The 23920-nt window shown below is 42.4% G+C and overlaps 1 protein-coding gene across 1 annotated transcript in view; it reads right to left on the bottom strand.

The window, feature by feature from the left end:
• ANKAR (ankyrin and armadillo repeat containing) overlaps nt 1-23920 on the bottom strand; it is a 122863-nt gene that overhangs the window by 24384 nt on the left and 74559 nt on the right. Inside the window, exons 11-19 of the mRNA XM_073633179.1 lie at nt 22891-22995; nt 21606-21850; nt 19148-19316; nt 18580-18821; nt 18331-18484; nt 17987-18148; nt 5666-5772; nt 3373-3495; nt 976-1134 (exon numbers count right to left, since the gene is read on the bottom strand). Of these exons, the coding sequence (XP_073489280.1) occupies nt 976-1134; nt 3373-3495; nt 5666-5772; nt 17987-18148; nt 18331-18484; nt 18580-18821; nt 19148-19316; nt 21606-21850; nt 22891-22995 (1466 nt within the window). The remainder of the gene's footprint in view (nt 1-975; nt 1135-3372; nt 3496-5665; nt 5773-17986; nt 18149-18330; nt 18485-18579; nt 18822-19147; nt 19317-21605; nt 21851-22890; nt 22996-23920) is intronic.

The raw sequence follows: 23920 nt of genomic DNA, 5'->3' as shown, positions 1-23920 counted from the left end.
TACGATCCCACAAGGGGCCCTTTTACATCTTCTGCAGTGAGCTCCCTTCCCTTCCTACTGTATTGCACCCCCCCCCCCCAGGGTGGCAGAAAACAAGAGATATATGTCACCAGCATACCAAGAAAATATAAGGGTCCAAAGCAATGGGAGAACTATCAGGGTTGCAAAGGTTGTCTTGCCACCGGGCCTTGGTGTTCTGCCACTGTGGGGTTCCCCAGCCTCCTCTTGCTGTCCTGCCCCTGCTATTGACAGCGCTGTTCTGGCATCTCTTGGAATTTACAGGCTGGTTCTCCTGTCCTAAGGATGGGAGAAATCAGTCTGTTTTTTCAGTAACTGAGAGTCCTGGCGGAGTCCTTCCTGCAATTCGCTCTTCTCCCTGCCAATGAGGATGCAGGGGAAGGAACAGATCGGGCGGCCGTGGTTGTGTGAGCGCTCGCATTATGCTTTGTCAGCGAGCAGAGGGAGGGGGAGGAATCACCGGCAGGAGCTGACTGGGGACGCTCTCCCTCTCAATAGAGACTGTGTTACTCCAGCGGCAGGCCGAGTAAGATGTGGTGCATCCGCTACGAATGCAAACAAAAAGACATTGCCTTTTTGTAAAAAAAAAAAAAATAAAAAAATAATTTTTTAATTGGGGGGGGGGGGCACATGGTGGGGCACAGCATAATGTTGGGGGGGTCAGGGCCCCCTCTGCCATTGCTGCCATTAATTTCAAAATTGCCTTATTTTTTTCTTAAGATGGTACATTTTCTCAGTTTAAACCTATGAAATTTTCTATTGTGAATAAAGCATGGGTTTATGAGATTTGAAAATCATTGCATTCTGTTTTTATACATTTTACACAGCGTCCCAACTTTTTTGGAATTGGGGTTGTATAAAAACAAAAATGTACAATAAAATATTATGCAAACAGCAGTGTTCAATAACTTACAGATAACTTGGTGATGGGGAACCTTTTGACCTGTCTTATTGTACCTGGAATGCAGCATATGCTTTGTCTTCATTATTCTCAGACTGAAGGAAATGTTCATAGATGGCTATTTCCACACCTCCATTTTGCAGAAGATAGAACTGCTGTAAGGTATTGTTGTAAGCAAAAAGAGCTAATGCATGGCCAGCCCGTAAACATATATCCTGAAACAAATTAAAGGTAGTATTATATACTTCAGCATTCTAATGATATCTAAAAAGAAAAAAATCTGTAAATTTTTTGATGTGTACAGGTTATGGGACAGCAGGCCCCAACCCACCAGACCCATACAATACATATTGATTAATTAAATACCAGAACACATTAAATGGGATTGAAAAGGCCACTGCACTTTATTAGTATTAGCAAAAATTGCTTGTTAATTCTAAACATACAAAACATTTCAATAATAACATAACCAATTGCTCAGTTTTATAACTCAAGCTTAAATTTTACAGCAATTACAACAACATTTTTGGTAATCCAAGGTGGCAGATAACCTCATAAAGTACCTGCGATGGGCGTAGGAGGAAGCTTTCTTGAAACAAGAGGTCCGTTGTGAGGAAAAGAAATTCCCTCCAAAGCTTATATAGGCTCCAGGACATTCCAGAAAATTTCAAGAATTCCTATTGATTGGAATTCCACACAGCAAAGTGCACACAAAACACTATTTCTATAAACTTAAACATATCTATCAAAAAAAAAACTAAATATGGTGGAGAGCAGCCAGAATCCTATACAGGTGGGCCCAAAGAGTTGTGCCCCCTTATATAGTCTAAAAAATCCACAAATTCAAAGCTGCATTTTGATATTGTTTTTGGATTTATTTGTTGCTGAGCAACACTATAAAGCTATAAAAAAATAGTGTTGACTGAAGTCAGCTCTTGGTTTCCTAAAAATAATATTTTTGTATTTACGATAAAATGTTTTTTCTTGGAGTCTTTTGAAGGACAAAGGAGTGTAGTTATACTGCCCCTTCAGAAGGTTGGGACACTGGCAAAAAAAGACAGCCCCTGTGTACCCCATACCCAGCATTCATGCCTCAGTTTTGTGAACAAGCAGTAAATGGGGCCAATAACACAAAAGATTTTGACATTGGCACACAATAAACATTAGAACAGCCCTGTATAACTCCGCCTCCAAGTCATGTTTTTTCAACAAGCAGAAAGAACATCATTTCTCTCAGAGAATTCAGCTTACTGGAGAAAAAAGGCAGAAGATACATCAATAATGTAGAGCCTTGCCTCTGGGATAGGATGGCCCAATGATGTTCTCTGAGGCATCTAATTCGAAGACATACGGCAACTCTGGATCTGGATGCAACAGGGCTGGGATTGGATGTAAAGAGCAATTTCAGCTTGTCAAATGCTCCTTGAGCCTCCAATTACCACCGAAACCGGATGTATTGTATGTTGTTATGAGTTGTGTGATGGGACAGATGATAGCTGAAAAGCCCTTAATAAATATCCTGTAGAAGTTGGCAAAACCCACAAACCTTTGCGTTCACTTTCTATCAGCTGCAGCAGCCCAATCCAGGATGGCATTAACCTTTTGGTAATCAATGGCAATCCCTTACGCAAAGATCATGAAACCTAATACTGAGATTTGACGTTTCTACAATTCACATTTCCCTGTTTTGGCATTGTCTATTTGCTCTTAGTTTATTCAGTAATCTTGACTTGGACATGATGAAGCTCCAGAGAAGGGGAGAAGATCAGGATATTATCCAAGTATAAAACTATAAAAAGGTCAAGAAAGTCCCAGAAGATATCAAAATAGCGAGAATATCAATTGGTGAGACCAACCATATATTCAAAATGTCTAAAACAGGTTCTAAATACTACCCCAACAATATGGACTAGATTATGAGCCCAGAGCAGGGACCAAAGGGAGAGGGTACCCGTTCTTGATTGTAATTCTGTTAAGCTTTTGGTATTCCATGCAAGGACAGAGAGGATGGTCCTTCTTCTCCTTCTCGAAAAAAAGAAATTGCCCACTACAACAGTAGATGTGGCTGGGCAGATGAAACCTTTCGCCAAATTCTCTGAAATGTATTGGCAAGTGCTTCCAGGCCTCGGAAAGGGGAAAAATTTGCCTAAACGGTATTTCTGCTCCTGCTAAAAGTTCAATTTGGCAATTGTATAGACTTCTCACTTTCAATTCAACATATGTGACAGTTTCTCCGAGATGTCCACAGAAATCACCAACAGAACAAATGTTGTGCGTACACATTTTATTCATAATTTGTGCTTAGTCTAACAATGAGTATAATGAAATAGTGTTTCATTAAGGATATATTTGAAGATAGCAACACGATAAAACCAGGACACTATTTAATACAGTTTATAATAGTTATTGTTGTAACTCTGATAACTGGTACAAAATGGCAGAGTAAGAATTACCTTATCATTGGCATGGAGGAGATTAAGAACATCAGTATATTTAAATCCTTCTTTTTCATGCAAGAGACTCTGCAGGCTAGAATTTTTCAGGACAACACAAGCTATAGTACAAGCAGCTTCAACCTGTCCAAGAAAACACACAAAAAATAAAATTAAGTAATTAAACATGCAAGTGTTTTTTGTTTGTTTTTTTTTATTAGTGAGCAGGTAAGAATATCTGTATTATGATGTATGCAAATAACCCCATTCCAAAAGGAGAAAAAAGGAGAATCGGTTCTTGGATTCAACAGTGACATCAGAGCCAAAAGTACAGGTAAGAAGGCATGAAACATAATTTTATCCACCTGTATGCTCACCAATAAATGACCCACTCAGTGGTTTTAAAGCATCACACAGTCTTTCCTGAACCAGGTAACCAATACCAGTAATGTTTCAGCCGATTAGGCTTCATCAGAATAGACCGATGGCTCTGATGAGCATGTAATTCACCAAAGGGGAGAATACCCTCACGCACAAAGTACATGTGGCAACTCACATAGGCACAAAATCCCCTACAGATGTGCCTTTGCAATGGGTTGGAGGATATTTTTGTAGGATTTTGAGTGCTCAGCTCTCCCTGGAGGTAGTGGTCACCTGTGCCTCTTGGAAGCCTATGATGCTGGGCTGAGGTGGTTGTCTAAAGCTCAGGTTAATGTTAGAGGTTCAAGGAAAATAGTTTTACCATGATTTTTTAACTATTTCCATTATTTGCCTTGGATTTGATTTTTGACCTACAACCCCTGGCAAAAATTATGGAATCACCAGTCCCTGAGGATGTTCCTTCAGTTGTTTATTGTTGTAGAAAAAAAGCAGATCACAGACATGGCCAAGAACTAAAGGCATTTCAAATGGCAACTTTCTGGCTTTAAGAAACACTAAAAGAAATCAAGAAAAATAATTGTGGTGGCCAGTAACAGTTAGATTTATAGAACAAGCACAGGGAATAAATTATGGAATCACTTAATTCTGAGGAAAAAATTATGGAATCACCCTGTAAATTTTCATTACAAACACTAACACCTGCATCAGATTAAATCTGCTTGTTAGTATGTAGGTAAAAAGGAGTGATCACACCTTGGAGAGCTGTTGCAACAAGTGGACTGACATGAAGCATGGCTCCAACACCAGAGATGTCAATTGAAAAAAAGGAGAGGATTATCAAACTCCTTAAAAAGGGTAAATCATCACGCAGTGTTGCACAAGATGTTGGTTGTTCACAGTCGGCTGTGTCTAAAACATGGACCAAATACAAACAACATGGGAAGGTGGTTAAAGGCAAGCATACTGGTAGACCAAGGAAGACATCAAAGCGTCAAGACAGAACACTTAAAGCAATATGCCTTGAAAACAGAAAATGTACAACAAAACAAATGAGGAACAAATGGGAGGAAACTGGAGTCAACATCTGTAACCGAATTGTAAGAAACCGCCTAAAGGAAATGGGATTTACAAACAGAAAAGCTAAAAGAAAGCCATCTCTAACACCTAAACACAAAAAAACAAGGTTACAATGGGCTAAGGAAAGGCAATCGTGGACTATGGATGATTGGATTTCTGTCTTGACGCTTTGATGTCTTCCTTGGTCTACCAGTATGCTTGCCTTTAACCACCTTCCCATGTTATTTGTATTTGGTCCATGTTTTAGACACAGCCGACTGTGAACAACCAACATCTTGTGCAACACTTTGTGATGATTTACCCTCTTTAAGGAGTTTGATAATCCTCTCCTTTTTTTCAATTGACATCTCTGGTGTTAGAGCCATGCTTCATGTCAGTCCACTTGTTGCAACAGCTCTCCAAGGTGTGATCACTCCTTTTTACCTACATACTAACAAGCAGATTTAATCTGATGCAGGTGTTAGTGTTTGTAATGAAAATTTACAGGGTGATTCCATAATTTTTTCCTCAGAATTGAGTGATTCCATAATTTATTCCCTGTGCTTGTTCTATAAATCTAACTGTTACTGGCCACCACAATTATTTTTCTTGATTTCTTTTAGTGTTTCTTAAAGCCAAAAAGTTGCCATTTGAAATGCCTTTAGTTTTTGGCCATGTCTGTGATCTGCTTTTTTTCTACAACAATAAACAACTGAAGGAACATCCTCAGGGACTGGTGATTCCATAATTTTTGCCAGGGGTTGTATGCTAAAAAAAAATGGAAAGTGCATCCAAGCTATACTGAAGTAGAAAAGAAAAAGCAAGGCTGTTAACAAAAATAGTTGCTCAAGACATTTACTGTTAACTATTGGACTACCTTAATTTTCAGAGAACTGTGAGTTTTCAGAAGCTGAACGAGCGTTGTTAGTGCTTGCTCCTCCACTATCTTCTCCTGCGTGACTGGATTACTTATAAGAGCTACACCTGTTTAACAATAAAAAAGTGTAATGTTCTTTTTATGATCAGCATATAAGTGGCAGAACACACGGGCATGGATATAATCAGAAAATTCCACCATATTTCCATATTCAAGCATTTACTAAACTTCCACCACTGCCCAGTTATCTCACTCTCTGGCACTTCTTTAACCAGCTAGTTGAAGGTAAAAAAAAAAAAAAAAGTGCTGATTCCCAAATCAAGATACTCCGTGCCAATGGGGGAATTCTTCCCGCATCGCTATTTTGTTCTGTCAGCGGGAAGCCTTCCCTGCCAGCAGGATACAATGATCAGTGTTGCTAGCTAAAGCCGACGCACTGATTGTTCAGGAAAAACCTGACAGTTCCCTGCTGAACTGGCCGATTTTCATACTATTTATGACTGTCTTAACCACATTTTTTGCGATACGGCACTGCGTTGCTTTAAATGACAATTGTGTGGTCGTGCGACACTGTACCCAAACAAAATTGACATCCCTTTTTTCCCACAAATAGAGCTTTCTTTTGGTGGTATTTGATCACCTCTGCAGTTATTTTTTGCGCTATAAACAAAAAAGGCTGACAATTTTGGAAAAAAGCTATATTTTTTACTTTTTTGCTATATTAAATATCCCCAAAAAATATATAAAAAACTAATTTCTTCCTTAGTTTAGGCCGATATGTATTCTTCTACATATTTTTGGTAAAAAAAATCGCAATAAGTGTATATTGCTTGGTTTGCACAAAAGTTATAGCGTCTACAAAATAGGGGATAGATTTATGGCATTTTTATTATAATTTTTTTCTTTTTTATTAGTAATGGCGGTGATCTGCGATTTTTATCGGGACTGTGACATTGCGGCAGACAGATTGGACACTTTTGACACTGTTTTGGGACCATTGACATTTTCACAGCGATCAGAGCTAAAAATAGCCACTGATTACTGTATACATGTCACTGGCAGAGAAGGTGTTAAGTGTGTTCCCTCAGTGTGTTCTAAATGTAGGGGAGATGGGCTACCACTGACATGACAGAGATCACTGTTTCCGATGACAGGGAACAGAAGATCTCTGTCATATCACTAGGCAGAGCAGGGAAATGCCTTGTTTACATAGAATGCATTAAGATAAAAAAAACCTTCTGCCTTTACAACTCCTTTAACCGCTTGCCGACCAGCCGCCGCAGTTTTACTGCGGCAGAATGGCATGGCTGGGCGAAACGACGTTACCTTACGTCGCTTCGCCTTTTGGCCGTGTGCCCGGAGCCGATGCGAGTGCCCAGCGGGCACGATGACTGCCGGGCACCCGCGATCACTCGTGACAGAGCAAGAGCCGGGATCTGTGTGTGTAAACACACAGATCCTGGTTCTTTCAGGGGAGTAGAGACAGATCGTGCGTTCATACTAAGTATGAACACTGATCTCTCTCTCCTCCTAGACAGACAGACTCCCATCCCCCCTACAGTTAGAACACACCTAAGGAACACAGTTAACCCCTTGATCACCCCCTAGTGTTAACCCCTTCCCTGTCAGTGACATTGGTCCCAAAAATGTGTCAAAAGTGTCCAATTTGTCCGCCGCAATATCGCAGTCCCAATAAAAATCGCAGATCGCTGCAATTACTAGTATATAAAAAAAATAATAAAAATGCCATAAATCTATCCCCTATTTTGTAGACGCTATAACTTTTGCACAAACCAATCAATATAAGCTTATTGCGATTTTCTTTACCAAAAATATGTAGAATTATTTTTTTTTTATAAAAAATGTGGGATATTTATTTTAGCAAAAAGATATTGTGTTTTTTTCAAAATTGTCGCTCTTCTTACGCTTATAGCGCAAAAAATAAAAACTGCAGAGGCGATCAAATACCACAAAAGAAAGCTCTATTAAGGGCGTGGTCTCGGCATGGAATCGCGAGGACGTTTTCTTGCTGAGCTCCCGGTCCGCGGCTCTTCAACAGCGCATACAGGCAGAAATACCCCACATTCTTGTCTCTACACACAACACAGATAGCCAGGAAAGTGGTAACGAAGACCCCAAACTACCGCTGCCTGCATGGAACGCTACCTGGTCCCAGTTCAGCCGGCCGCATCCACACTGGACCCAGTCAAGATGGCGCCGACTCCTGCCACGAGGACAGAGCCCAGCTTGCCTGCAGCCGAAGGAGGGGGAGTTGGGTACGATCGCGGCAATGACATGCCGCTGTTCTCACCACCCAGTGACCTTTCTCCCTGCCTGCCCTGCTCACTATCCCTCACATCACTTGGCAGCCCTGGGGGGGGGGACTCCGCAGATCATCACTACATACAGCGGGCGGTTTCAGGCCTCCACCATACACACAGCACTCCCAAGCTTCAACGTCCAGTGTACCACTGTCTGCAACTCAGCATAGGCAAACCGCAGTGAACCCTACTCACCTAGCCTTGCAGTCACAGGAGTCCTCTCCCCCTCCTTTGAACGAACAGTCACTATGGGCCCTCCTACAGAAGTTGTACACTAGAGAGGACTTTGATTCACTAGCCTCCAGAGTGGAGTCAGCACTCCGAGGGGTACTTATAGGTCTTAAACAAGAGGTAGTTAATGTGACCTCACGTGTCTCCACTTTGGAAACTGACTCTGCTGCCCTTCATCAGGATGTTTCTAGCATACAAGATTCACAAAATGAGGTGTCAGACCAAATTGCACAGCTGCAACTGCTATTAGATGATCTGGAAACCCGAAATCGCAGGCGCAACATTAGAATTCGTAGTCTGCCAGAAGCCACTTGCCAGGCTGACTTAAAGGCGACTATAACTGCCATATTGTAACTGCCCTTTTGAGACCACCATTGCCATTGATAGGGTCCACAGGACCTTGGGACCCAGGGGTCCCACAGAAGACAGACCCAGAGATGTTCTATGCGGCCTGCACAATTACTCGGTCAAAGAAGACATACTCCAACGGGCATGGCACAAGGGACACGTGAACTTTGATGGCACACAGATCCTTCTCCTACCAGATGTGTCCCGGAGGACCATACAGTTGCGCCGCTGTATGAAACCCTTACTAGAGAAATTCGGCGAATTGGAGATCACTTACAAGTGGGGACATCCTTTCCATTTGATTGCCCGGAAGTTCGCAGATCGTACGCTCTCCGGCACCCTTCGGAGCTTCCAGTTTTCTTCAGGTCTCTAGATATGCCCCCTGTGCCTCTCCCCAACTGGCTTGCATTCGTCCTACCACCGAGCAACAGTAATCTCACTGCAATTCCAACTGACAGACCCCGTAGGAATCGCCGGTCTCAACGCAGATGACCGCCAGCCCCACAAGATAACGAGCCTTAACTATCGGAAGTAATAACTGCATCCTCATTACCGCTTTGTCCCCAATCCCAGGGGCTACCAAACTTGTACATTCCAGGCAGTACCTTCACTGGTACTGGGCACCTCGATCGTGGAGAACTCACGGACCAGTGATCTATCATCAGACTCAATGGCAGGCCCTCTTTGGTATTATCCCCTAGGTGCCCTGGTTTCAGCCAACCCCCAGAAAGACTTGTCAGAATTAGAGGCAGGGGGTTGATCTTCGGGATGGGAGGGAGTACAGGATGGCCTTCTGTGTTGGCTCTGTAATGAGATCACCATCCCGAATGATAGAGCCCGGCTGGGCCTTTCGGATTGAGCGGGGGAGGGAGCACCACCTAGGAGGACCCCTGGGGGCCCCCCCCCCACACCTGTTGCCCGCATGATATACTGACTGGTACTACTGGGGACTAAGTAATAGAGCAACCATTAGAAATAATCCGGATTTTCCCCCGGGTCTATCGAAGTCCTATCTTTTTTCGGAATGCCCATACGCACAAATGCAGGCGAAGCACTTTTTTCATAGGGGCAAATTTCTGCGGATACAAGATCTCGTGGCGCGGTCTAACAATAAATCCTTCCCCTCCTGGCAAATAAAACACCTTCTGGATATCCCAGCGAAAGTAGTCAAATACACAAGAAATCCCACAGTGTTCGAATCCCTATGTTCAAGCTCATCACCCCAGTCTCATGTGATTTTGGCCCTATATGCCTCCATGTTCAGGGAACCGTACTCTTCTCTGAGTGCGGATCATGCATTCTGGGAATCGGCTCTGGACAGGGAGATAGGAGATGCCAACTGGGATCGTATCCATTTACTCATACACAAAGGCTCTCTCAATGTAAACACACAAGAGAATGGGTATAAACTCAAAACTAGATGGTATAAGACCCCACAGTTGCTCCACAGGATCTTTCCGATGGTGCCAGAGCATTGCTGGTGTTGTGAAAGAGAAGTGGGCACCTTTCTCCACATTTGGTGGACATGCCCTTTAATCCAGCCATACTGGCGTAAGGTACATGAAGAAGTGACGACGGCTATTTCCTCACTCCCACTGGAGTTTAAACCAGCACAGTATCTCCTACACCTCTCCAAAATTCCCCCCCAAAAATATTTTAAGTCATTAGCTATACACTTGATAAATGCTGCTAGGCTATGCATACCGGTACATTGGAGGTCCACACGGCCGCCCTCCATTAAAGAGTGGGTGGCAAGTGTTAACCGCATAGCAACAATGGAGGAGCTGATATTTGCTTCACAAGACAAGATGTCAAGCTTTTCAGCAACTTGGGAGACGTGGATCACGTTCAAAAACTCTCAATCATATCGGGATTTGCTAAAACATGGCATGTAATTCATTGTCTAGACACAAGGTGATCTCAGACGGTTCATTCCGGGATCCCTTCTTGATGTAGACTGCAAACAGTAGACGGAGAGGGTAGCAGGTGGGTTCCCTCCCCCACTCTGTCAGTTCCCACTTTCTCTTTCACTCATCCCTCCCTCTTCCCCCTCTTATCTTCTCTGCTCTCTTCCCTTCTTTGTTTTCTGAACCCTTTATGATCGAGGATCTGGAGGTTGGAGCTGACTGGTTGGGCTGGTCCTGATCTCCAGGTTGCCGTTCCAAGAAGTCAAAATTGGGTAATACAGGGTTGCTACGAATGGGCCCCCCAGGTGGTTAGGATGGACTCCGAGAGTGCTAGTAGGCTAAGTTGAGATGTGACAAATGATTAATGAGAGAAGCCACTACACTTTCGGACCTTGCATATTGTTTGTAATGGTATAGTGTCCTTTATCGCTCTAGCTTGTCTTTTAGACAAATTTTGATGTCCGCATCTTGTGAGCCACTGTTGAGCTTATCATGTATGGAATCTGTGTCCAAGTTTGACGTATTTAGCTGTATATTTCATGGAAAACTCTAATAAAATCTTTTTGGAAAAGTAATAGAGCAACGATTTCATGACACTCTCCATCACTTGGGTTCATGTCAAGCTGGAGAGACTAGAGGGGGGGTCCTAGGGTGTTCTTAGGAGCACATTCCATTACTAAAATGTTTTGATCATAAAGTAGTGCTCCAGGTGCCACTCTGGTGCCATACCCCTAGGTGTCCCTCCTCCACATATGTACATGTATCTGGATGCTTTTTACTGTTCTTTATTTTTCTTTACCTTACAATATAATGTAGGAATGTTTGTTCAGTAGTGTTTGTTCTGCTGCACTTAGTCCTGAGTGAGTTTCAGGGTTTTTTTTTTTTTTTTAGCACCCCAGATGTACTGCAGCAGCGGGCTAGGTCAGCTGCTGCAGCGGCACACACACTTCCTGATCTAGGGAATCCTTGAATGCTGTGTTGTATTATGCAGGGGGGTAGTCTTCTGATGGGGCACACATATTACTTGACTGCATAGGCCTGTGCAGGCTGCGGTATTCCGCTGTTATCCCTGAGGGGTCAAGCAAGGGAGCCACGGCTCACTCTCTTTGGATGACAGCCGGCGGAGAGCGAACGGTCTCTCCTTATATTGATTTCTGATAATGTTTACTGTTGAGGTTTTGAATATTTCACCGTTGTTACCACTCATGGTATTCTTTATATTTGTATCATATGTTATGCGTAAGAGACTCAGTTTTTGCGCATTACATCCATACCTCCTTCTAAACCTCTAACCTCCTATATTTACTTCCCCCTCTTTGACTGTTCTCTCTCGCCCCCTTTTCTTCTCTGTCCTTATCCTACCTTACCCTCCTCTCCCGTCTCACAATACCCACTGTTCCAAGTTTTGTCGGGGGACGACGGCCGTAACCCGCTTCCTTAAAAATTACTTTGAAATTAATTTCCCGGAACATGAAGGGCCTCAATGCTCCTGAAAAGCGATCCAGTTGTCTTGCTGACCTATGGCGGCAGAGACCTCAAGTTGTACTCTTACAAGAAACTCATTTCCAAGCCGATAGGATTCCGGAACTGTACAGTAAACATTTCCCAACAGTGTACCATAGTGTATCGCCCTCCACTAAATCAAAAGGCGCGTGTATCCTCCTAGCCAAAACTGTACCCTGGCAGCTCATAGACCTCTATACAGATCGGGAGGGTAGATACCTCTTTGTGAAGGGTAAACTCCAGTCGCAAACGTTCACCTTGGCTAACCTGTATATCCCCAATGTAGAGCAGCTCCCAGTGCTTGAGACTTGTCTCTCTGCCTTGGCTTCTTTTGCCAAGGGTACCCTGGTGTTAGGGGGTGACCTTAACCTCACCATGGATCCCCGCAAAGACTCCTCGACAAGCTTCTCTGCTTTATCCCAGAGGACACGAACTCGGGTTAGAGAGCTGCTCCATTCCCATCAGTTGGTTGACATTTGGCGTATCTTACACCCGCGCGGGAGAGAGACTATACCTTCTTTTCCCCAGTACACGGTTCGTATTCCAGGATAGATCTCTTCCTAGTCTCCCATGCAACGATCCCGATAGTCTCTAGTGCTCAGATTGGTCATATCACACTATCGGACCATGCTCCGATCTCACTGGAAATAGTTTCACAATATCCGGCTCCTAGATCAGCCACTTGGTGATTAAACAAATCCCTCCTACAGGAACTGGAGATTAAAGCAGATATTCTCCGAGAGTTAGACCTCTTCTTTGAGTGTAACAAAGGTTTGGTCTCCAACCCTCTCTCTATATGGGCAGCACACACTACATTAGAGGAATGTTTATTAAACCATGTTTATTAAACATGGCCACAGACTCAAGGTCGAGAGAGCGAAAACACTGTCTGGCCTGCTCACCAAACTCCATGATTGCGAAAGGTGACATAAAACTCACCCAGACAGGGAGCTAGAGATGGAAGTAACCAAACTACGAGAACAAGTTAGGAAACACTCCCTATTCCAAGCCAAAAACCAGCTGTTGAAGGCACGTAGAACCCTATACGAATACGGGGACAAATGAAGCAGAGCGTTAGCAAACGCCATCCGAACCCAACGCAACTTGTCTTACATTCCAGCCTTGTCTACTCCTGAGGGCACCAAAATCCATAAGTCCCTTGAGATTGCTGAGTCCTTCCGTGCTTTCTATGAAGCACTTTACAATCTGCACTCCAACACTACTATGGACCAACCTCCAGATAAGTCGGAAGCAATAGCTGCATATCTGGAAGGCGCCAACCTGCCCTCTCTTAGTGCGGAGGATGTTGAGAACTCACGAGCGCCTTGGCAGGGTCCCCCAAGGGGAAAGCGCCAGGCCCCGATGGTTTTTCAATTTCTTATTATAAAACCTTCCAAATGCAACTAGCTACCCATTTTATTGCCGCCTTTAATGGAATTCTAGACAACCACAATATGCCAACAGACCTTCTACAGGCAAGTATCACTGTAATCCCCAAGCCCGGGAAAGACCCACTCCTCTGCGCCAGCTATAGGCCCATATCTCTACTTAATTGTGACCTAAAGCTGTTCACGAAAATCTTGGCAGAGAGACTGGGGTCCATTCTCCAGCATATAATCCCAATGGACCAGGTCAGGTTTATCTGCAACAGAGAACGGGACAATACAATCAGAACTATAGACGTCATAGCAAGGGCCAAACATCTTAATTCTCCGTTCATCCTGCTATCGACCGATGCTGAAAAAGCGTTTCGACAGGGTGAATTGGACTTTCCTTTTGGCCACCTTGCGACATATTGGGATGCCAACATCCATCCTATCTTGGATTTCTGCCATCTATTCCACCCCTACAGCAAAGGTCAAGATTAATGGAGTAGCTTCCAGCTCCTTCAAGATAAGTAACGGTACGAGACAAGGATGCCCGCTCTCTCTGCTTCTCTTCATCCTTTTTTTGGAACCCCTACTGCAACACATTAGACTTAACCCTGACATTAGGGGACTCGAAGCCAGCACATACCACCTCAAAGTAGCCGCCTATGCGGACGACCTACTGTTTTACATATCAGAACCGCATATCTCTCTACTGGTCCTCTTATCAGCAATACACGACTATAGAGCTCTGTCAGATTTTAAAATTAATTTACAAAAGTCGGAGGCGCTCAACATCACTCTTACTCCTAGATCTCTTGTTCGCCTTAGTGGCAACTTCCCCTTCTGATGGGCTTCTCAAGCCATCAAATATCTAGGCACTAAGATCCCCTCCAACCTTTCCCTCATTTACCAACTCAACTTTCAGCCCCTTTTGAACATTTTCTCCTCAGACTTAGACAGATGGAAGAACATGGCGATTTCTTGGTTTGGCAGATGCAATGTCCTAAAAGATGAACATTATGCCGAGGCTGCTTTACCTCTTACAAGCATTACCAATTAGGATTCCACCGAGTTTTTTTTGTAAGCTCCGAACGACTTTTATTAATTATGTCTGGCAGGGCAAATCCTCGAGGCTCAGAAGATCCCTTTTACAGAGACCGAAGCTCAGAGGAGGGGTTGGTCTCCCCGACCCTGCTTTATATTGCACATGAATAGAGTAGTGGACTGGTACAGACATTCAACTCACAAATTGTGGGTTTCCTTAGAGCAGGAAACAGTTCCGACACCTCTGGCAGGCCTGCCCTGGAGTGGGATCAGTTACTCCTGTTTTTCTTCTCCACACCCATTAATTGAACCCACTTTACTTTACTGATACTTTAGGATAGCAGAGACGGACAGTTTTCCCTCACCGTTAACGCCTATTATCAGGCACCGCCTATTATCGGCGCCGACAGAGCTTCCCGGCTTCAGCCCGAGGAGAAACTGGTCAGAGCCTCTTCATTTCTTGGATCCTCTGCATGGAGTAACCTCCAAAGCTTGTACCCCACCCTTAATTCCTCCATTTTGGGTAAATGAAAGATCTCACAACTATCTCACTTTCTTCGATCCCTCACAGATCATGGCTGCTTTCATAGACAACCCACGCCTTTTTAAGATCTATGCTTAGGAGACGAGCCCATACGGAAATCTCTATCCTGTTCTTATAATATACTACTGACAGCCACATCGCAACATGATCCCCGTATCTGAAGAAGTGGGAGAGAGACCTCAACGTTTCGTTCACGGAGGATCAAAAGACTCGTATCCTTCTATTTGCGCACAAGTCTTCCCTGTGCAGCAAATATCAAGAGATTACTTTCAAGATCCTGATGCACTGGTACAGGACCCCATCGGTGCTGGCGTCAATATTTCCAGGACATAGCACATTGTGCTGGAGGTGCGGTACCCAGACTGGCACGTTACTCTACATACTTCTGGAAGTGTCCGCTGCTGGCACCTTTCTAGAGCCAGGTCCTGAAGATCGTACACAAGCTTACTGATTTCTCCCTTGATGACAACCCGGCAGCTGTACTCCTAAACCTGACCCCTATATCCTGTAAGAGATATCACAAATCTTTACTGAAACACCTTTTAAATGCAGCAAGGGCCTGCGTCAGCAGCATGTGGAAGCAACAGTCCCCACCTTTGGTGTCACAGTGGTTTGCCAGGGTGAATGACATACAACGGATGGAACGCCTGACGACAGCCCTTGGTGAATGGGAGGAGGAACACAATGCACGTTGGATACACTGGGATTTGTTCCGGTTCTGGAAAGATTATGAGACATACACTTGAGTAAGTTTCTACATGTCAATCAGAAGTCTGGAGCCATTGACCCCGCCAAAACTCCCTACCCTTCCTTCCCTCTTACCCCTCTGTCCTCCCAATTCCCTCTCTCTCTTCCCTTCTCCACACACCCCCCTATCTAAATCTTTTCCTGACACCTTGGTGTCATCCTTTTTTTTATATTACTCTGAAAAACTCAGTCGGTATGCGGTGATTGGTAGGTGCCACCCTTACAATACCAGGGAAGAGAGACGCGACGGAAACAGTTTACGACATATAAGTGTTGTTCCCTACCTCTCTTTAGCTAGGTTCCTGCTAGTTAAGGTCACACTTGTCTCACACTATATCTTATAGGTATGTGTATGACCCATAAAATGATTGGTCTTTTACAATTGGAGGTTCCCGTCACAGTCCTGTTTGAAAAACAGGCTTTATTTGAAATAGAGGCAATAACCTACAGTTGATAATTTTCTTCATATGGCTGTCAAGGAACTTTGTTGGTTTTGTCGCTGTTACCCGTTGCCTTTTTGAAATGTTGGGTTTAATGTCTATCTCTAGATATCACCAGTTACTGTATGTAATACTATGCCTTATTGATCACTCCGCATACCTTAAATAAAGATTTAACAAAAAAAAAGAAAGCTCTATTTGTGGCAAAAAAAGGACATCAATTTTGTTTGGGTACAACGTCGCACGACCGCGCAATTGTCAGTTAAAGCGATGCAGTGCCGTATCGCAAAAAATAGCCTGGTCATTAGGCAGCCAAATCTTCCGGGGCTGAAGTGGTTAAGTGCCTCTGTCTGCTTCCAGGACAGTTTTCCACCTTTTAACTTTTCCTGCCTCTATTCATGCACAAATTTAGTCCCTTCACACATTGAAGGTACAAGAGGAACTTTGTGGAGTGACTGTCAGCCAATCATAGGTTGTAGTCAGAACCATATTGGCTAGCTATATTATTAAATGTGGGGGCAGAGAGGTAGAGGCTGGAGAGGGGCCATAACAATGAAGAGGAAGCAAAGAAAGGGCATACAGAGAAAATTAAGGCATACAGCAAAACAGTAAAAAGGGCACACAGAGGTAAAAAGGGCATCAGCAGTGGGTTGGCAGAGCTTGAGAGTGGTACATCTTGGGTATAAGGCACCTTGGGCAACATGCACAACTGGAAATATGGCTTGGGTAATGTAGTAGTCACTGATATTTACTATACATATGTGCAATGTTTAATGGCTCTCTTTTGTTAGCACTTAGGTTTGTGTATTTAGCAGCACATGAGGAGCTACAGTATATTATAAAGTGGTCAGATTAATGCATTTGATAGTCTGCAACTATAGCATCATGATATATGAATCTAGCCCTGCTTTTACGTAAAGCCGCGTACACATGACCGGTTTTGCCGTCGGAATAAACTCCGACGGAACTCCGACGGAATTCCATTCAAGCAGTTTTGCCTACACACGGTCAAACCAAAGTCAGACCGTCTAGAATGAGGCGACATAAAACACGTACGACGAGACTAGAAAAAGGACGTTCAATAGCCAGTAGCCAATAGCTTACGTCTCGTACTTGCTTCAGAGCATGCGTCGTTTTTGGCCCGTCGGAACAGCATACAGACGAGTGGTTTGCCCGATAGGAATTGGTTCCGTCGGAAATATTTAGAACATGTTTAATTTCTAGGTCCATCAGAATTTTCGTAAAAAAAAGTCAGATGAGGCACACACACGATCAGAATAGACGATGAAAAGACTTTGTCGGACTTTTTCTATCGGACATTCCGCTCGTGTGTACGCGGCATAATAGTAATTTCTCCAGCATTTGCTCCAGAGCTTAGTAAATGAGGGGAAGCTCTGCTGAATTCCATCATCCAATCATGTGCAAAGGAAAATTTTGTTTTTTAATTTTTTTATTTTCCTTGCATGTGATTGGGTATATTATTTTTAAAGTGAAGCTTCACCTCATTTACCTCATGCAGCAAACCCCCTCACGAGTACCACCAGTGTCTATTTCTTCAGTCTATGGTGAAAAAGGAATGGGAGTTTGTGGTTGCTGGTCTAGGTGGTTTAGGTGTTAAAGTTTTTTTTCCTGTATTTACATTTTATTGCACCAAACTTGTATGGGGAAAGGGGCTGATGTAAAAAGCAGACCTGCAAGGTCCTCTATAGGATCATACAGTATGGTCTGGGGCCATGTTCTGTGGTTTAGATTGTTAAATAACTGAGGAATGCAAGGAAAGACTAAGTGCACTGAATAAGCCTCAAAACGCAACAGCATACCTGTATGGCAAATGTATAATGAAGAAGGAAGAAAAATAACACATACCAACACACATTGTCCCCAGCGCTGTAACAATGCTCAGAAGTGTTCCTTCCGCTACTCTGGGGTTTCGTAACAGCCGCACCAAAGGACCAACACCATTACCTTCACATATTTGGTCTTGGTGATGTTTGCTATTTTTACACAAAGCTATAATTGCTTGACCACCTGTAGAAGCAAAGTAAACATCTGTATAATTGGAAGACAATATGTGCTCATCCCTAATACAGGGAACCCATAACAAAACTCTGTTTACTACCATTAAAATATCTACAAGAAACATCAATAACTATATAAGTACAGTAGTTGCCTTTTTCAAAATACTGGATAGAGGAATGCAGAAAACTAACCAACATACTGCATCTTGTCAGAAGGTGATAAGAGCATGTCAATGATAAATGTATAGCCAATCTGTTCTGCCATTTTTTTCTGATGTTTCCGTGTCTGCCCAGCCAATGCCCAAAGTGTCATGCAGCCTTGTTCTTTGACCTCTAGATGAAAAACCTAAGCAAAAAGGAAACATTATAACATTTTTTGGTTATAAGTTTTAGATAGGAAGTATAAAAAAAAAAGATAGCCAGTGTTAAAAAAATTCTTGCCTTGAGGAGCTTTGATATGTGCCTTGATGTGGATCTGTCCAGAAACTCTTTTTGTATAGCAGCATTATGATCCGCAAGTGCTTCTATAGCCATGGCAGCTTTCACCTGGTTACTGAGTTTCTTTAGTCTAATTATATTAATAAGAGGAACAATTGCATTCTCCTTTGCTATAGCATCCTGGACCTGTTTGTTTCCTCGAGCAAGCTCTGCAATAGCAGCTGAAGATGCACTTATCAGCACGTCTTCAAAGAAAAAAAAATGAATGAATATAAACAGGATTTGAAACAAAATGTTGAGAGAAATGATTATCACAAGCTCATGGTTTTGCTAAATAGTTTATTACTATTACTTGCTTAAAATTTATTAAAATCAACAAATTGCCTTTTATAAAGCACTACTGCACTTCTAGAAACCCATTTATCTGTATTGTAATACTAGTTCAGGTAACTGAGGATGATCACAATGGTGCGATTTGACTGTTCAGTAAATGGATCAAAATTGCCAAACTTATCCTATGCAAACATGGAGAATTTGGTCTTATTCTTCATGAAATGTAAGGCTTACTTACCAGATTTAGCAGATAGAAAGTCTACAAGTAATGGGATGCCTCCTTGATCTTTGACAGCCTTCTGGTTGGCTGGGTTTTTTAAGCATAAGGCTCTGATGCAGTTAATAGCATTTACCAATACATCTTCAAAATCTTCATGCAGCAGATTAACCAAAGGTGAGATTCCATTCTAAAAATAAGAAGAAAATACAGTATAACCATAAAATAATGTATACATTTTTTTTCAGTGACCAGGAAAATTACATGGTAAGTATGGATCATCAGCTTGGCAAAAAATCCATTCTAAAAATAAGAAGAAAATACAGTATAACCATAAAATAATGTATACATTTTTTTTCAGTGACCAGAAAAATTACATGGTAAGTATGGATCATCAGCTTGGCAAAAAATCCACTGGAAATGTAAATTTAGATGACATGTATGTACATAGATTACTTTTAACTGTTGTTTTTGAGATACCCGGAATCTACCACAGAAGTATTTGTTTTATGTTGATTTCCATATTATGATGGTAAACCCATACATTTAGCTGTGTTTATTTTGATCCTATTGATATCTGATGCCACATTTAAAGTGCATGTATAGCCAAAATATTATTTTCTAGTTTTGGACTAGAGTGTGAGTGGATGAGAACACCTTTTGGGTTTTTATTGCTTATATACAGTCTAATGGGAGGGCCTAACTGTGCTTAAAAAGACTCATGTAAAAATATGATATAACAAATAGATATGCACTGTGATTTACTGCTTGGAACAGATTCAAGAGTGCAGGTTAAGCCAGTGTTAATGAATGCTGTCCTGGTATGAACATACTTACCAAATTATCTTTACACTGAAAAGATCTAAATTATCTTCTAATACCAATACAAATGTGTAAGACCCCTTTCACACTGAGGTGCTTAAAAAACTGCCCATAAAACGTCGGGCGCTTTTGAGGCGCTAGCCGGGGGGCTTTTTCTTTCAGGTCACGTGACAACGTGACCTGAAAAAAAAAAGAAAAAAGAGCCATTTTTTGCTTTTCAAGTACTTCCCATTAATTCCAATGGAGAAGGGTGTTTTTGAAGCGCTTTTTTTAAGTGCTCCAAACATGCTCCAAAGATGTTGCTTGCAGGACTTTTTTCACCGGCTGGTTCAGCAATTCAAGACCACCTATGGGCAGAGATTCAAACCACCTATAAGCAGGCTGATTGTACAACCCATAGCAGTAGTCGCTAGCAACAATTACTGTGTTCTGCCGGCAGGGACGGCTTTCTGCAACCCCGCCGGGAGAACACAATAGGGAGGGATTCTCCATCAACACTGAGTGTGCTGATGGGGGAATCAATCCATTTTTTTTCTCGCAACCCGTGGTTGCAAGGAAGAATATCGTATTTTCTATGGCTCACATTAATGTGACCCTTTTTTTTAAGAAGTAGGACTCTGTCTTACTTAAACCACTTCCCGCCCGTAGGACATCGTATGACGTCCTGGACTTGAAGAGTAGCTGCAGGCATCATCCAGATACCTCTGCTTTTCAATCGGCGATTCCCTCTAACGTAAAATCCATCCCAGCGGCTGATTAGCTGCTGGATTGCTTTTACAGGCAGCAGGAGGGGGGTTCCCCCCCACCGCCCATTGGCGCATATCCGGGCTCTCCCACGTAATCGAAGAACCCGAGATCCAATCTGGCAGTAGGTTACCACCGAATGGTCTCCGGCCATCTCTATGATCCTCGAATGCCGGAAACAACATCACTTCCGGCTCTGGCAGATGTAAACAGTGCCTTTTTTTTCCTGGAAAGCAGAGATCAATGTTTTATTTTTTTAATCTCATGCTTTCCAGGGTAGAGAAGAGATTTGGGGTCTTAGAGACCCCAGATGTCTCCATAAAGAGGACATGTCATGCTTTATTTCTATCACAAGGGATATACAGAAGTGATAAAAAAATGAAGGGATAGTGTAAAAATAAAAATAAAATAAATAAATAATAAAACATTTTTTAAAGTGCCCCTGTTCCCTTGAGCTCACATGCAGAAGTGAACGCATACGTAGGCCGTACCCGCATATGTAAACGGTGTTTGCACCACACATGTGCGGTATTGCCGCAAAAGTAATAGCAAAAGCAATATTGATAGCCCTAGACCTCCTCTTTAACTTTAAACTGGTAACCTGTAAAGATTTTTAAAACGTCACCTATGGCGCATTTTAAGTCCCATAGTCCCAATAATTAAATGAATTAAAATTCATTAAAGTACTGTATATTTTTTCCAAAACAATTGCATTTGAAATATTTCTGTACTAATACTGTGTGACCACCTTTTTATTCTCTAGGGTCTCTGATAAAAAAATATAAATATAATGTTTGGACGTTATGAGTAATTTTTTAGCAAAAAAATACAGATTTTTACATGTAAGAGAGAAACGTCAGGATTGGCCTGGGTGGGAACTAGTTAATTTCATAACTTTACCTCCTTTGCTTACCATTTGTGCAATGCTATCCTGATTACCATCAACCTGGGCAATGTCATGTAAAATAACCGAACATCGAGACTGAAGCTCAGGATATTTGGACTGCAGCAATGTAATAAGTATGGGTATGGCTTCTGCCTCCACTAGACACTTTGCAACAGGAACATTACTGGAGATATTGCTTAAAATCCCTGCAGCCAAACATTCCAGATTAACTTGCTTACTTTTCAATAGGTTGACAAGGCAAGGAACTGTTCCTAGAATAAAGACATATACAGTCTCTTTTTAACAAATGCATATTTAGAATACAATAGTAAAACTGTAGTATTTTTTTTAGTTTCAATGGCAATTTGACATCCGTGAAGTAGATAAAACCCTACCTGGATGACATTTTGTTCACTAAAGCACTGCATATCATAAAAAATTGCCAATTTTCAACGAAACACTTTGTTTACATTTTTTCGCAACTCAGTACTTCTGGTCTCTTTTTCAGCCACTTACTGTCTACATGCACTTGCTCTAGCATTGGCTGCACATTATTGCTCTAAATGGGCCTCCTAAACCATGCCTGCACGATGTATTAACACTGTTGTCTGTAGTTTCAACCAGGGGTGCATGTGACAGGGTGACAATGCAGAAGCACGGCTGGGAAAAAATTGTCATCATATAATGAGAAGTACATAAACAAGGACCTTCATAGAGGGGTCAATATATATTTTCTTTAAGCCTGTTTTCACATCAGTTCACCACTGACACCAACAATGGGGTATAGTTCCTCCCAATGACACCAGCAATGACTACTATAGGTTATATTACTGTGATGGCAAAATAAGTGATTGGTTGCTATGAGTTACATCAGAAAACTGCTCAACACTGCAGTAAGATTTGCTGCGGTACACTGATGATTGGTATTCAGTGGTTACTATTGATCACAGCATCATGACTATTGTACAATAAAAGGGTAATCACTGATTGGTTGCTTTGGGTTACACTTACAGCACAATATGGGAGCAGGGGCGCACAGTAAAGAACACTGAATCTGGGCTGATGGTATGTATCCTAATGAGATGTATTCAAGGGGATGGGAATGTGGGGGAAATGTATTAAAGGGCAATTGTACAAAGGTACAGTTGTCCTTTGTAAAGAAACCATTTTGTAGAAACAATAAGTAAATTGGTATGGCTGCCTTTATTCATCATATTGTTATATAACAGCAAAAATAGGCAAAATGAGCATCTATTTATGAGCTGTTAAAAGGCTGTAAAATATTGTACAAATTATAAACTAAAATTAAGACCTGCTTCATAAACGTCCTTCCAGAATTGTTCTTTTAAAATGCAAAGAACCTCCAAGCATCTGGCAGCCATTTCCTTTCTGTGAGAATCATTAGATTTCAACATTTCTGAAACAAATAAAATGAAGATTTAAGGGTACACAGATTAACTGAAATGCTGAATTGTATGATAAATGTTAAGCATAAACATGCGTTCATGATGATAGTAAAAATAGGGGGTGCACGCCACACAGATCAACAACATCTGCTGGTAAGCTAACAGAGGTTTCAGCTACAGTCCCCCCATCTTGGCCACACCCCTCTAATGCTTTTTACTCTGATTGGGCTTACTCATAGAAGTCAAAGCATCAGCAGGACATGGCCAAGATGCAGGGAATGTTGTTGATGCCTCTGTTAGCTTACCAGCAGATGTGGTTGATCTATGTGGTGTGCGCCCCCCAATTTTGCTATCGTAATTCTTCCATGGAGTGAGACATGCTCCTAGATGATAGAGCCGCTAGCAATAATCACTGTTCTCCCAGCAGGGACGGCTCCCAGCACCCCCACCCCGCTAGGAGAACACAATGGCTCCATGGTAGGGATTCCCCCATCAACACTGCCTGTGTTGATGGAGGAATCGAGCGTGGTTGCAGGAAAGAAAATCGCACCACCATCATTGCATCATCTAAGAAGTCGAACTCATTCAACCCAGAAATATTTCTAAGGCCTACCTTAGACAACTCTCCACGATTTACCAAATGTTTAGAGAAGGAATCTCAGGCTAATCCCTATAATGTAAGCAATTGTGGTGGGAATGCCCAGTCATAACACCTTTCTGAATGGTGATTAAGGGCTTAACTGAGAAAGCTACTCAACAACAGGTACCAAGCAACCTGCTATTTGTTCTATTTCATGCTACCCCTCCATGTGTTGGTTCCTATATGTGCTCTCTTTTAGAAAGGAAGGGATTGATCCCCTTGTTGTGGCAGCCACCTAGGAATCCCACATCAATGGGAAGGTTACTGAAACTACACAATATTATAGAAGCAAAGGA

Source organism: Aquarana catesbeiana, linkage group LG06 (genome assembly GCF_042186555.1).
Source record: "Aquarana catesbeiana isolate 2022-GZ linkage group LG06, ASM4218655v1, whole genome shotgun sequence".
Lineage (NCBI taxonomy): Eukaryota > Metazoa > Chordata > Amphibia > Anura > Ranidae > Aquarana > Aquarana catesbeiana.
This window is presented reverse-complemented; position numbering and strand designations above follow the sequence as displayed.